The following is a 14,297-nucleotide window of genomic DNA, read 5'->3' as shown; positions in this document are numbered from 1 at the left end:
AATGAGGCCTGTTCCCGTGTTATTCCATGACAGATAGAACAGATTCAAGATTTGAAGTTTATTCCAAGTATTAAATTAGGCATTTGGCATATTTTCATTGGGCTTCTTTCTATGAGTTCTAAAGATATGTTGATGTAAGTGAAGTACGTGAAGTGAAGTGAAGTACGCTGGAAAACCAAAATAAACTATCAGAGAGTCAGCAAAAACTTTCAAAATAACCAAATCAACAATCTGTTACATTGTAAAAAGAAGGAATGCACCGTCCTGCTCAGCAACCCGGCCACAACAATCCAGTTCAGCGACATCAGAAGACCACAGAAAACAACAACACTGAATAATCACAAAATCCTTTTGTTGTTAACAAAGTCTAGAACACTTTCAAGCAGGTCCAGTTATCATTGTTGATGTCTACAATTAAAAGATGCCTTCATCAGTGTAATCACAGAGAGTTTACAACAAGGTGAAAGCCACTGGTTGCACTCAAGAACAAGGTTGGATTAAACTGTCAAAAAACACCAAAAAGAGCGCCACACTTCTCAAACCAAGATTGACTAGTACGAGAATGATGGAAAGAGAAATGCATGAAGAAACGCCAGCCTGGTCTCATAACCAAAATCAGTCCATAAAATGAACACAATTCTCTGTTAAATAAGGATTCAACTTATGATAGCGATCATGAACTCATTAGGAAATGTTCTTGAGGCAATAATCAAGTGTTACCCTCTGCTGTCGCCCTCTAATGTTGGCTTCACTTTTTAGATCTATGTGCAGTCTATGGGCCAGACTTACTAACATGTTACACCAGTACAAACTGAGTTTTGGTGTAAAAAAATAATGGTCGGTATTTACAAAAAACCCCACAGTGACAAGGTTGTGTGTCCGAGGTGAGAGATCATTTTTGCAATGACCTTGTGCAAAATGTAGGAAGGAGAATATTTAAATCAAGCGTTGAGACTGATTTACTAATGTTTGCACCCATTTTATTGATGAGAGCACTGATATTTAAGGCCAATGAATGTCAACTGTAAATGTCCATGACAGTTTTATCTGTACATGTTCTGTTTCATAGGTGAGCACAATGCTTTTTTCATTTTTGGTTGGCATACAAATTGTTTTCTCTCCTTCTCTTCCTCACTATTTCTCACCTCTCTCACAACAAGGTAGTGAGGCTTTTAATTGTGTTTTTCAGTGGATAAATGGAGACTCTCCTGGGGTGTGAAGAGGACATTTCCTCCACCAGGTGTGCCGTGGATTCCAGCAAGTTTTCCCCACACAGGAGACAAGCCTGACAGGAATTATTATCAGGATTTAATCACAGGAACTCAGCTGCAGTTTTAGCTGCTGAACTGTAGGTCAAACATGATCCAGAAGAGTGTCAGGTGGCTCTGACTCCGTGTTTCGAGTGTGTTGATTTTGAATATAAATATGCTTTACAAAACATTATAGGCCAACTGTTGTTGTTGTGGATGGTACACCCTATTTCAGCTGACATAGGACAAAAATCACCCCCTGTTCTATCAGATTTAGAAATATTCCATAAACCCTTTAAATTCATGCTCTCCATAGAGCTAAAGATGATCCACTGATGCAGGCTGTTTGTAAAGCAACGACGTGTAGATGTAGCTTTTTTCTGTTTTTTTGCAGAATTAAAGCCCGGCTCAGAGAGTAACACTGGACTATGATTTACAAAATAAATGCCATGTTGTAGAAAAAAATAATGCTTACAACTCTAAACTCATCCTGGTAGGCATTAATTAAGAGTCAATTTATCATAGACAATCTGGGCTCCATCTGCAAACCAAGATGAAACCTCCAGGGCTGAAAAATGAAGAAACATGGAAGCAGAAAAAAAAGCAGTTCCTCTTGGTGCAACTTGAGGATGACTTCAAAAGACACCATCGAGCTGTATGTTAAAATGCAACTGAAATATTTACAGCCTGGTTAGGAGAGTGGTTGCTTCAACTGATGGGCAGTTGTCGCCACCTGGTAAGTCTCATCTGCACTAACTGGACTCACTGACATGGACCTTTCCACCATGTTCGTCCTATTGATGCAATTAATATCGCCTGCTCTGCAGTACCAACTATACAAGAAGCTTGTACTTTCTCTACTATAGAGAAAATGAGAAAGTACAGTATGATAAGAGGGGCATCTTAGTGCCAGCCATATATATTTAAATTGAGCAATATACTGGAATAATCATAATTAGAGCTATTTGTATCTATTAGACATGTTTTGTTAAATTTTGTAACTTTATAATATATTTTATTATTTAATATGGTTCCGTTAGTTTCTGTTCTTACTGTCATGGAGATACTGTGACCACATAATTTCCTCAGGTATTGATAAATTATTCTGATTTTGATTGGTGACATGACTTCACTTGTACTGCATTGGACCCATACAGTTCATGCAGCTTGCTAACCCAGCGGTTCCCCACTGAAGTGCATTTAAAAGAAAGCAGGTTTTAGGCACACCAACACTGACTTCACTTTTCAGACCCTAAGATCAAGGCCATCTTTTTATATGCAGTCTATAATGATTTAATAATAAGTACGCAGTGGCTTGTAAGGTTATTAGAAGGCTGAGTTCCTGTCATTCTGTCCTGTTTCATTCATTTACATCACAAAGATATATTTTTATATCTATCATCTTTTTGTCTGGTTCACAGCTAACACCAAACCCTAACAGAGCACGAAATGCACACACATTTAATGCACTGCTAAATCTTCCTTTGACTGTCCCCACGCAGTGAATGAAGAAAATTCCACTTTTTCTCTTAAAAACTTCCCTATTACCCTTTAATCTTACCCTTTAGCCACTGTGACAGTATGTGTTACCGTGTGCAATAGAATACCTTCAGCTTCAACAGAGCATTAAGAGAGTATGGCTGACACCAGGGCAGGAAGAGTTTTCAACTTTCTCCTTTGCAGGTTGTGATGTGATGCCATTTTTCTCATTTCTTTCTTTTTCTTTTCAGTGTTCATCTCTTGCAGGAGTACTTGTGACTTTTGAACTTTCTTTCCTCTTCAGAAGAAAACTTCCTCACCTGTGAGTTGAACCTCAGCTGGCAAACGCTGCAGGAGACATGCTTCCTCTTGGCGGTGGGAGGGAGTCCGAGGGTGTGATGGAGGACGGCTTTCTGCACCGGGTCCATCTGGAGGATGGAGAGAGACACACAGAGAGAGGATAATTAAAACAGTGCTAAAGCCGACCTGTAAATCAGCTTCATTCCGCTCGCTCGCTTGACTGTGAAAAGAAAACAGGCTGCCTGGGGCTTTCTAGAAAGCCAGACATCCATCTTTCCCTTCAACAGGTGATTTCTGGCTCAAACATTAAAACAGAATTAATGGTCTATTTGCTTACTTTAGGCATACGCCACCACTCTTTACTAATCTTACAGTAATGGCTTTTGGCAAACTCCCTCAAGGGAACAGTTAAAGGACACCTGTGGCTTTTTTTATACTATTTTTAACAGCATGTTCTCACCTGAAAGCACATTAAATTTAACTTGCTAAAAGGTGAGTGAGATCTTTCCTATGCCTACCACATCTCAGATAATGTACTGTCCAGTGGCAGGCTCTCTTGCAGTTCGTTGAATGGCCACTTGAGCTTGGCTCCAAATTCAAGCCAATCTCTGTAGATGATCATAACATGCACAATTTATAAGCAAAAATAAACATAGTGGCTGTGTAGTGGTTAACACATTTGCCCAACAATCAAAAGTCCCAGGTTTGATTCTGGGAAGAGACACAAATACCTTTGGCGCTGCCTCAGGAAGAACATCTGGTAAAATAATCTGCCAAATCAAACGTGGAACTACCTGCTGTGGTGATCGCTTGAGAATAAAGGAGCTAACACCAGAAATAAACATGTTCACAGCCTCCTGGTCTCCATGGGTTATTTCTGCCTTTATGACAACTATTCACTGTGTGATGACCCTGCAGTAGATTTGCGACCTGTCCAGGGTATATCCTGCCTCGTGCCCTACAACAGCTGGGATAGGCTCCAGCTTCCAACATTGCTGCTGCTTTCTCTACTTTCCATGTACTGTACACATGTGAAAGAGACCAGAAAAAAGCAAATCGCTCTTTCACTTTCAGCTCAACTCATTAAACCCCAAAAGCACTGTAAAAACAAAGCAGTGTGCGTTACTCTCTGGATACTGGAAATGCAGCTGCTCTATTGTGAACTGCAATTCTTTAGTGTGTAGGCATAAGTTATATCAAGCTGTGCACAGATAATAACTGTTAGCATGATCAATTCTTTGTACATTTGACAGAAGATAGAATACCGGTGCCCAAACCCCACAAATATGAGCAAAAGCCCTTCAGCTGCACAGCGACTGCGAACACTCTCCGCTTTAGAACTTGCACAGCTTCGTGTTGCTTGTCTGTTTGGTGTGTGTGTGCCTCCCTCCGTGTGCTGACAGAGCTTTGGGGAATGAACAAACACATCTGCCTCTCTCATGAAAAAGTCTGAATAGGCACCACTTGGCTGGGGAAAGTGGAAAGGTGCCGGCTCCGCGTGGGAGGATTAACTAACACACCTCGACAATTGTGCTGCAGAAGGTGGGCACAGTGATGTTACACTGTCGCTTTCTGTGGAAGCTGTTCAGCTGAACTGAAGCATTACTTTAAAAGTATTTGTGTGCAGAGGTAGAAAAAGAAGCTTGATGTATTTTTTATTGGGATTAGAAAAAAAAGAAAAAGACGAACAGCGGTGCCACAAAGTGGAACCAGGCAGTTGGCTTTTTTTAAAATTCAAATCTTTGGTCAACTTTAAAGTTTTACCTCTTATTGGTCTATACTGACAATGATTACTGACATTTTGATCTTCACCCACGTCAGCCATGGGCAGGCAGCAGGAGTCAGACAAACAACTTGAAAAGGACTAAAACAGGAAGGGCAGTAATTGTGTGCAGGTGACACCAATGACTGGAACGTTACAGCAGCTTGGCAGCAACAATCTGGAAAAGACCGGCTAAAAACTGTGTCTCTGCTGGGACTCAACGAATGCCTAGTGGGTGGGCAGAGTAACCGCAAGGTCTCAAGGTCTCAAGAGGAGGTAAACTCTCTGAGGGCAACTTGAGTCTAGCTGACGTAAGACAGGGAATGGAAAATTCCAGGGAAGACACAGGAAAAGTGGGAGAAGAAAACAGTTGAACAAAAGAGGGGAGGAGGAGTTCAGACATCATCCTGACAGAAATCCTGCTCTGATGATAGAGATCCCTCCAGGAACCTAGACACAGGATGAGCAGGTTCACACTGACCTAATGGTGAAGCAAATATTCTGGAGCAGAGTAAAGCACTTTGGAGCAGCACATTATACTTCTGATTTCTAACCTAGTTCTGTGAATTATTTCTTATTGATTAAAACCCAAGACAATGTCTGGGAAGCATGATTTGTTGAAGCTTCGCCAGAGGCAACAGGCTCAGAGCAGAATCAGATGTGCTGCTTTAATGAAAGACTATTGTAATGGGAGTTTGGTGCTTTCAGTATAGTTTTATAAAGTCACCAAAACCACAACAGAGAAATGAAAAAACAAGTGTATACCCCAGAGTTGTGTGTTAAAAGATATGCCCTTGAAGTAAACTGTGAGGTCATGATCCAAAGATTTTCCTGGAAGAGAAAAGAACTTTAGCGAGTGGCTACAAATGCACAACAGTAAGCACGACTGGGCTGTCAACAGCGAAGAGAATGAATCTGTGTTGCCTTATTTGACAGAAATCTTATCAGAAATGTTGTTTTTGTTCATTTGAAATGCAAATATTTGCATTATCCTAGAGGAAATGCAAACTCAATCACCAAAAGTTAAAAATACAAATAAGAAAACTGCAGTGGATTTTCCTTTGGCTCTAACTTACACGTCTTACAGATTTGTCCTGTCTGTATGCAGGACAAATCTGTAAGTATTGGGGAGACCAAGACTACGGACATAGAAATGTCAAGACTATCATGAAGCCTAATGTAAGAAGCGCTTCACAATTGCCATCTTGGTGGAGATAATTGTAATACTGAAAAGTACAGCTTATTACCCACTGTATCACAAACAGAAGCAATATTAAAAGCAGTCATATTACTGTAACTGTATGTACTTGCATAGCTTTAAAATATTTAGCCTACAGACTGTCAAATTTGTTTAGATGTTGGGCAGCCTGAGCATTCAAGGCAAAAATCTCTATTTTTCCATAAGATTTAACAACTATTCTAGTCATGACTAGATTTTAATTCTATTATGAAGTTAATAATATGTCTGACTCAAATGCCCTAATGACGTGTTACACTCATGTTACAATCGTGTATTCTAGAGAACATCAGTATTAGATGGGGTAATTACTGGTTCACTTGTTCAGTGTGTCTTTTGCTGCGTCTCCCTCCCCCTTACCCCCAACCGCTCAGCCTGGTTCTCCCAGACGGTTCTTCCTGTTAAAAGGGAGTTTTTCCTTGCCACTGTTGCCAAGTGCTTGCTCATAGGGGGTCATGTGCGGGTCATGTGATCATCGGAGGTTTCTCTGTATTACTGCAAGGTTTTTAACTTAGTAGTATAAAGCACAGATGACCAGATGACCGCAAGATAAAAGAAAAGTTTAAACACAACCATCTAAAGTTTAGGTAGCAAATAAAAAAAAAAAAAACTGCAGACCCCAGTCTTACATCAAAATCCATTTTGATTGCAGAGTACGTGTAATAACACATGCTTGCTTTTACTTTGACAAATTCAGTATTTGTTGCCCTGGTCTGGCCTGCCTTTGTAAATATAGTTTGTGTTGTTTGTGTTTTCATGAAATGTTTGTCTCAAATAGAGTTGAAATCGGTTATTATTCTCGCTTTGGCAATCAAAGTCTTGCAATAATAATACAAGAAAAATTATACCAGTTGAGCTGTCACAGAAATGAGGGTGTCTCTGACAAATTACTCACTATTGTTCACAGACAATCAGCAGTATCACAAAGTAATCCTCAATCCACTGTAGCAATCATCAGCGAGGGGTGCAACTGTTTCATCATTATCATGATCAGACTCTGCACTTTACCTGTATTGTCTTTGAACATCCTGTTTTGGGGTTAATGAGATTTTTTGGTCAACTTACACTGCCCTTATTTACTTAATTTCAAACCAGGGGCACTCTAACTGTACACTATTAAATATCAGGGAATCAAAATTAGGGACAAGGCGGTAAACACTGGGAAACAGTTAGGATACAGCCAAAAGGAAAGTGAATAATGAACTTTAAAAGTTCCCACACTTTCCTTGTTTCAGGCTTTAGTGTATTTACAGAGCGTCCCCAAGGAGTTTGAAACATTTAATGTTGCCTAAAGATGAATGTGACACTTTAAGTGTGTTTGGTTGTTTAAAAGTGCTTCCAGATTGGCTGGAAAACAAAATGCAAACAGTCTAAGGTGGGAGAAACCTAGACAAAGTTGCTTTTCTTGTGTAGAAAAATACTTACATTTACATTAAAATATGCAGCTTTTCTGAGTTCCATGACTTCTGATTATTCTGTGACAGAAGCAGAGAAGAGGGCAGACTAATAAAAGCTTTTCCGTCTCCACCAGTATTTTCAGCAGGTAGAATGACCTAACACGCCTACTCAACAGATGGGAAACTGGAATATGTTATCAGCTTTAATGAAGAGTGTACTGACAGAAAATAAAAAGAAAATTACATGTTAGAAACACAAAGGCGGTTCTAACGTATCTGATATCAAGAAAGAAACTCTTTAACATCCTGCAGCTACACAGTCTACACTGGCCACTTCAATACATACACCTATTCAGCTGTTAGTTAACACAAGTATGTAATCAGCCACTTGGTTGGAACTTAATGGAAGAAAGGGGATTCAAGTAACTGTGAACATGGATGGAATGGTTGCTGGCGCCACAGTGGCTGGCCTAACTATTTCCAAAAAAGCAGATCTACTGGGATTTTCCTGCACAACAATCTGTAGAATTTACAGAAAATGAACTGAAAAAGAGAAAATATCCTACGTCAGGTCTATGGGTGAAAATGCCTTGTTGATACCAGAGGTCAGAGAATAGCCAGACAGCTTCAAGCTGACTGGAAGCTAACAGTAACTCACATAATGACTCATTACAACCAACGTATGAAATCCAAACAACTCGAACTTCAAAGCAGATGAGCTACAGCAGCAGAAGACCATGCTCGGTGACGCTCCTATCAGCTAAGAACAGAAAACTGAGGCTACGATTCACAATGTATCCGTCTTCTGATTGGTGCTTCCAGCAGGATAACATCTCATGTCACAAAGCTCAGACTGGTTTCTTGAACATGACCATGATTTCACTGTCCTCAAACAGTTTCCACAATCACCAGATCTCAAATGGGCAGAGCACCTTTGGGATGTGGTGCAGAAGGAGAATTGCAAACCTGCTGCATCTTTGTGATGCTATCTTGTCAGTATGGAGCAAGTGAAACCAAAATATTCTTAGGAATGTTTCCAGCATTAGTGGGAGATCGACAAATGGGCGAACGCTGTACCTGTCCGTCGTGGAGAAGAAAGAGCTGAGTGCAAAAGTGAAGCTCTCACGTCGATCTACGTCCCTACCCTCACCTGTGGTCACGAGCTGTGGGTAGCGACCGAAAGAACGAGATCGCGGATACAAGCGGAAATGGGCTTCCTCCGAAGGGTGGCTGGCCTCTCCCTTAGACATGGGGTGAGGAGTTCAGCCATCCAGGAGGAGGCTCAGAGTAGGGCTGCTGCTACTCCACATCAAAAGGAGCCAGTTGAGGTGGTTCTGGCATCTGATAAGGATACCTCCTGGGCGCACTCGTGGGTGAGGTGTTCTGGGCATGCCCCACCGGGAGGAGGCCCAGGGCAGACCCAGGATATGCTGGAGAGATTATATCTCTGTTGACCTGGGAACGCCTTGGGAGGTCTGGGCTTCTGTGCTTAGGCTGCTGCCCCCGTGACCTGTCCCCAGATAAATGGAAGAAGTTGGCTGGATGGATGGATGGATGGATAGTTGAATCTATGCCATGACGAATTACAGCAGTTTTGTAAGGACTTCTGAGCATTTTTTCTGGATGTCGAGTCTAAAACTAGTTCCTAAATGAAAATTGGATCATTTACATGATGTCTGTCTGACGTCCACAATGGACTTTGTAGCTAGGGCAAGTCTGTGTAACTTATATTTTTCTATAAAAAAGGTATTCCATCATGAAGCATCGTTGAACCTGTGATTCTGCAAACCAGTATGGGGATCAACATATCAGCATATAACAAGTATATTGTTAACATGGGACAGACAGATGAACGCTGTCATAGACTAATAAAGGAAACACACAAAAACACAGGTGCAAATGGTCACAAGTGAACATCATATTAAAAACCAAATTTTCATGAATTTGCTTCCATTATTGCAATAATATCAACATTTATTGATTTATAAAAGAGGGTCTGACTGAACTACTGTTGTAGGTAGAATTAACATTAACATCTACAGTGCAGTGTTTGCAAACAGTCTTGACTGGGAAGAAAATGTCAACATTAAAGGCATGTTTGCTGAATTGCATTAGTCGTGTAGGCAATGTCAAGCAGGTAAAAGAAAATAATGGCGGCTTTTTTAACCAAAACACACTCGGTATTACGCAGTGAAATGTGAAGCCTGGCGAAGATCAGACTGGAAACATTAAAACAATGTCTCTGCACTGCATTAACAGAGAAGGGACTCTCCTCAGCCTTTGCCCTGACACACTTTGTTGCTGAATTGGACAGAAAGATAGAGTTATGCAACCGTCTACCTTTGTACTGTAAATCTCGCCCAAGTTATTTGGAAAGAGAGAAGAGGATGACACACGGATCTGGCGAGGCTCTCTGGCTCAGGAAACTCTACAGCAGAGAACCACACTCGCTGCAGCCCACTGGGAAAGTGGAGCCTGTGCTGTGGAAAGCTAACGACAGTTAAAAACATCTGGGCCATAAGAGAATGGGTGACCTCTTACTAGAAACATGCACTGGGCGAGAAACATGTTATTCCTCTTTCATTCTGGCGCAGATACTGTGAAATGAATCCGCAGTGACAAGGCCACAAAAAGTAGCATAATCAGTGAAGATTTTTGTAGCTATTCGTGGAAATATCATTAATCATCGGGCATAAAGTGGTGAAAAGGAGACTCGGGACTCTCTATCTGAATTTATTCCTCTGTGCTGTTCTTGGCTGGGCTGTTAATTTATCAACAATTCTCCATCGAAAACCGCACCGCCACTGCGCACGTATCTTTTTAAGAAATCCCCCTGTCATGTATCATTTAATTCCTCCCCACGCCGATGTGTACGGGGCTCGTCTGCAGAGAGCAGCTGCAATGCCAGAGCTGTTATTCCCCGAGCTTTGCTCCCTTCAACCACCCACTGAGTCACACACTCCACATGGACCACGCCTGCCAGAGACCGAAATGTTGCCGGAGCAAATGTACCACGACCCACATATAATCCACTTGCAAAGCACAAACACCCACACACCAAAGGCATATCAGAGACTCCCATTCTGAAGCCTGCAGCAGTGTGCAGTGCACCATCTCCAGCTGCAGCAAATTCAGTGTCATCTTTCAAATCACTTCCTAAAGCTCTAATATGCAGTTTTTCCTCAGCTGGTCGAGTTCCAGCACCAAAACCTGTCAATCATCCTGAGCTGTCTGCCTCGAAACAGCCTCTCGCCCCGGGCTGAGGTAACCGTAAAGCCACCACAGCCGATCAGTGAGCAGATGGCGAACACAACCAATCTGCAATTAGAGAAAAAGAAATGTTTGCGGTGCTTTTTGAATAGGTCTTGCAGTCACGTAAACATCCCTAACAGGGTTGATAACGCAAATTTAGGTGAATGTTGCAGATTTAAGATTGCAAGTCTAATGGGAGATTAAACATATCTATATTTAAGTTTAAGAAAAGCCTTTTCTGTTTCTTTCTCCTGTTTATAAAAAAAAAGTAAATGTATTTTTCTCCCCCCCGGCGCTCTGTCTGTTGGTGTCTCCTTTCATTCCTCGGACTGTGTTTGATTTCCACTGATGTGTCTGTGTCAGGGGAGACGTCGGCAGAGTGTCGACAGCGAGGGAGAATAAGCAGGTCATTTGCTGGATGCTATCTGACAGCCCACAGAAGGCCTGTCCATCTCAAAGTTCAGCACAGCATCCGCCGCTGACGCTACCCCACTCAGCGCTGCCGGATAATGTGACAGGACACGACAGTGATGAGCTGAGATGGCGGTCGACACTGGCTGACGTTTACAGCGGACGGCTGGTAAAAGGGTCAGAAACACACACTGAGTGCTGTCTTTTCTGGCTTCGCAAGGATTCAAATCCCATTACTCGCCGATATGGGTTTGTGTGTGACAGCAGGAGTTAGTGCCAGTCAAATAGGCTGGATTTGAAATACACACACAGAGCATCACATAATCAATTATTTGACATTTTGGATTAATTTGTCCCTCTGAGTTGTTTTCAGGGAGATTATAATCACTTTGAAGCAGCAGTATGTCACATTTTTACTGATCTACACCGTAAAATGGCTGCAGTGTAACTGCAGGAGGCTGGTTAGTCAATACCAATAACTTAATAATGGCCCAGCAGGGAGATTCTTACATTTAATGTAATGTTTTTGTCACTGTTCTCGTGAGCAACAGCATTTGTATATGTACCTTTATGTTGGATTTGAATCCTCACAACTGAGATAAATGAGTTTGTTGCATTTGTATTTTTTGGAGTTTTTTCATCTTTATTATGACAAGACGGTTGAGAACTAGCATTGTTTTCACATGTGGTTCATTGCTGCCACCTGTGTCTGTGTTCACTTATATGAAAAGAGATTCAAATTCAAATTCAATTTTATTTATATAGCGCCAAATCACAACATCAGTCACCCCAAGGCGCTTTATATTGTACAGCAGATACAGAGAAAATCCCAACAATCATATGACCCCCTATGAGCAAGCACTTTGGCGACAGTGGGAAGGAAAAACTCCCTTTTAACAGGAAGAAACCTCCGGCAGAACCAGGCTCAGGGAGGGGCGGCCATCTGCTGTGACCGGTTGGGGTGAGAGAAGGAAAGCAGGATAAAGACATGCTGTGGAAGAGACACAGAGATTAATAACAGATATGATTCGATGCAGAGAGGTCTATTAACACATAGTGAGTGAGAAAGGTGACTGGAAAGGAAAAACTCAATGCATCATGGGAATCCCCGGCAGCCTACGTCTATTGCAGCATAACTAAGGGAGGATTCAGGGTCACCTGGTCCAGACTAACTATATGCTTTAGCAAAAAGGAAAGTTTTAAGCCTAATCTTAAAAGTAGAGATAGTGTCTGTCTCCTGAATCCAAACTGGAAGCTGGTTCCACAGAAGAGGGGCCTGAAAACTGAAGGCTCTGCCTCCCATTCTACTTTTAAATACTCCAGGAACAACAAGTAAGCCAGCAGTGTGAGAGCGAAGTGCTCTAATAGGGTGATATGGTACTAGAGATGGACCGATCCGATATTACGTATCGGTATCGGTCCGATACTGACGTAAATTACTGGATCGGATATCGGTGAGAAATAAAAAATGTAATCCGATCCATTAAATATCAAAAAAGCACCTCACAAAACTTGCGACATGGCGTAACTCGGCTCATAACCGTAGCACGTGGGAGCAGTGCGCATCAATAGAGCGGCTGTGTGTATTTGTAGCCTGCTACCAAACCAGCATTTCATCTCTGAGGAAGTTATCCCAGAGAGACGTAAAGCAAGTGTGTAAGTTCATCTCTGAATGTTTGTAAAGCGTTCCCACGTTAAGCTTAACAACCCATATATGGAGCGACTGCCTCTTCTTGCTGCTACTTCAATCGTGAAACTGCTTAATGATCAGCTGATCGGCTTTTCTGTCGGGAGTCCGTCTCTCTTCTTTGTTTTTGGCCCACTTTGCACCAGAAAGAGCAAAACAGCGGCTGAACAACAGCAGCACGTTTAAGCTTGATAAGCTGTTGTTAGAATTTAGTTATTATTACTTTCTACACCAGGATCCTTTTCTACATAGCTGACGGCTGGTAACTGTGCAGGGGCGGATCTAGCAAAGTTTAGCCAGGGGGACCGATAGGGCATTAACAGGGAAAAGGGGGCACAAAGACATACTTTTCTTTCTTATTCTCATTTAAAATGTCTAGCTTTTAATAAATAATTATCTGAATCTTACACCCAAAGTTTTAATCTGATGTAAAATGTATAGAAGTCCATTACTGTATATAGTAACTGTAGTCTATAGTCTAATCTAACCTAGTAAGCTATAGTACTTTTTCCTTTGGGAAAGTACCATTTGTGAATTCTGCAATTCTGTTGAAGAAAGATGTTGAATCTATTTAATTATTCTTGAAAAATAATTTATCTGTGCATTTTTTTTTCACACTGCATCAAATTTAAGTTGATTACATCGATTAAGCGTCATGAGGTGGAGGGTGGGGGTGGTTCCCTATTTTTTTTTTGGGGGGTTTGCAACCCTATTAGTTAGGTTGCTTAATATTTCTGCTAAGTACTCTTTAAAATACCAGAATAGGGAGGATGGAGCAGGTTTAAGTTTATTAGATTGATCAGTGTTGCTGAACTATGAAATATTTTGGGTGCAGTGTATTTTTTACATACAAGGTATAACAGAATAGTGTTGTTGTTCATTTAAACTTGAGTATGAACTTATACAAAATGCAGCAAGATATTAAAAAACAGTTTTATTGATTAAAATACACTATATCGGATTCATATCGGTATCGGCAGATATCCAAATTTATGATATCGGTATCGGTATCGGACATAAAAAAGTGGTATCGTGCCATCTCTATATGGTACTACAAGGTCATTAAGGTAAGATGGGGCCTGATTATTTAAGACCTTGTATGTGAGGAGCAGGATTTTGAATTCAATTCTGGATTTAACAGGAAGCCAATGAAGGGAAGCCAAAACAGGAGAAATCTGCTCTCTCTTTCTAGTCCCTGTCAGGACTCTTGCTGCAGCATTTTGGATTAACTGAAGGCTTTTCAGCGAGTTTTTAGGACATCCTGATAATAATGAATTACAGTAGTCCAGCCTGGAAGTAATGAATGCATGAACTAGTTTTTCAGCATCACTCTGAGACAGGATATTTCTAACTTTAGAGATGTTGCGCAAATGGAAGAAAGCAGTCTTACATATTTGTTTAATATGTGCATTGAAGGACATGTCCTGGTCAAAATGACTCAAGGTTCCTCACAGCATTACTGGAGGCCAAGGTAATGCCATCCAGAGTAAGAATCTGCTTAGATACCATATTTCTAAGATTT

The 14,297-nt window shown here is 41.2% G+C and overlaps 1 protein-coding gene across 2 annotated transcripts in view; it reads right to left on the bottom strand.

Annotated features, from left to right (window-relative positions):
* znf385d (zinc finger protein 385D) overlaps positions 1–14,297 on the bottom strand; it is a 95,258-nt gene that overhangs the window by 46,129 nt on the left and 34,832 nt on the right. Inside the window, exons 3-4 of one of the 2 annotated variants that reach the window (XM_039620144.1) lie at positions 5,557–5,622; positions 3,050–3,157 (exon numbers count right to left, since the gene is read on the bottom strand). In XM_039620144.1, the coding sequence (XP_039476078.1) occupies positions 3,050–3,157; positions 5,557–5,622 (174 nt within the window). The remainder of the gene's footprint in view (positions 1–3,049; positions 3,158–5,556; positions 5,623–14,297) is intronic. The other variant, XM_031728433.2, reaches the window with a different exon arrangement.

This window comes from Oreochromis aureus, linkage group 11 (assembly GCF_013358895.1).
Source record: "Oreochromis aureus strain Israel breed Guangdong linkage group 11, ZZ_aureus, whole genome shotgun sequence".
Taxonomy (NCBI): domain Eukaryota; kingdom Metazoa; phylum Chordata; class Actinopteri; order Cichliformes; family Cichlidae; genus Oreochromis; species Oreochromis aureus.
Note: the sequence above shows the minus strand (reverse complement) of the source record. Positions and strands in the feature narration are given on the sequence as shown.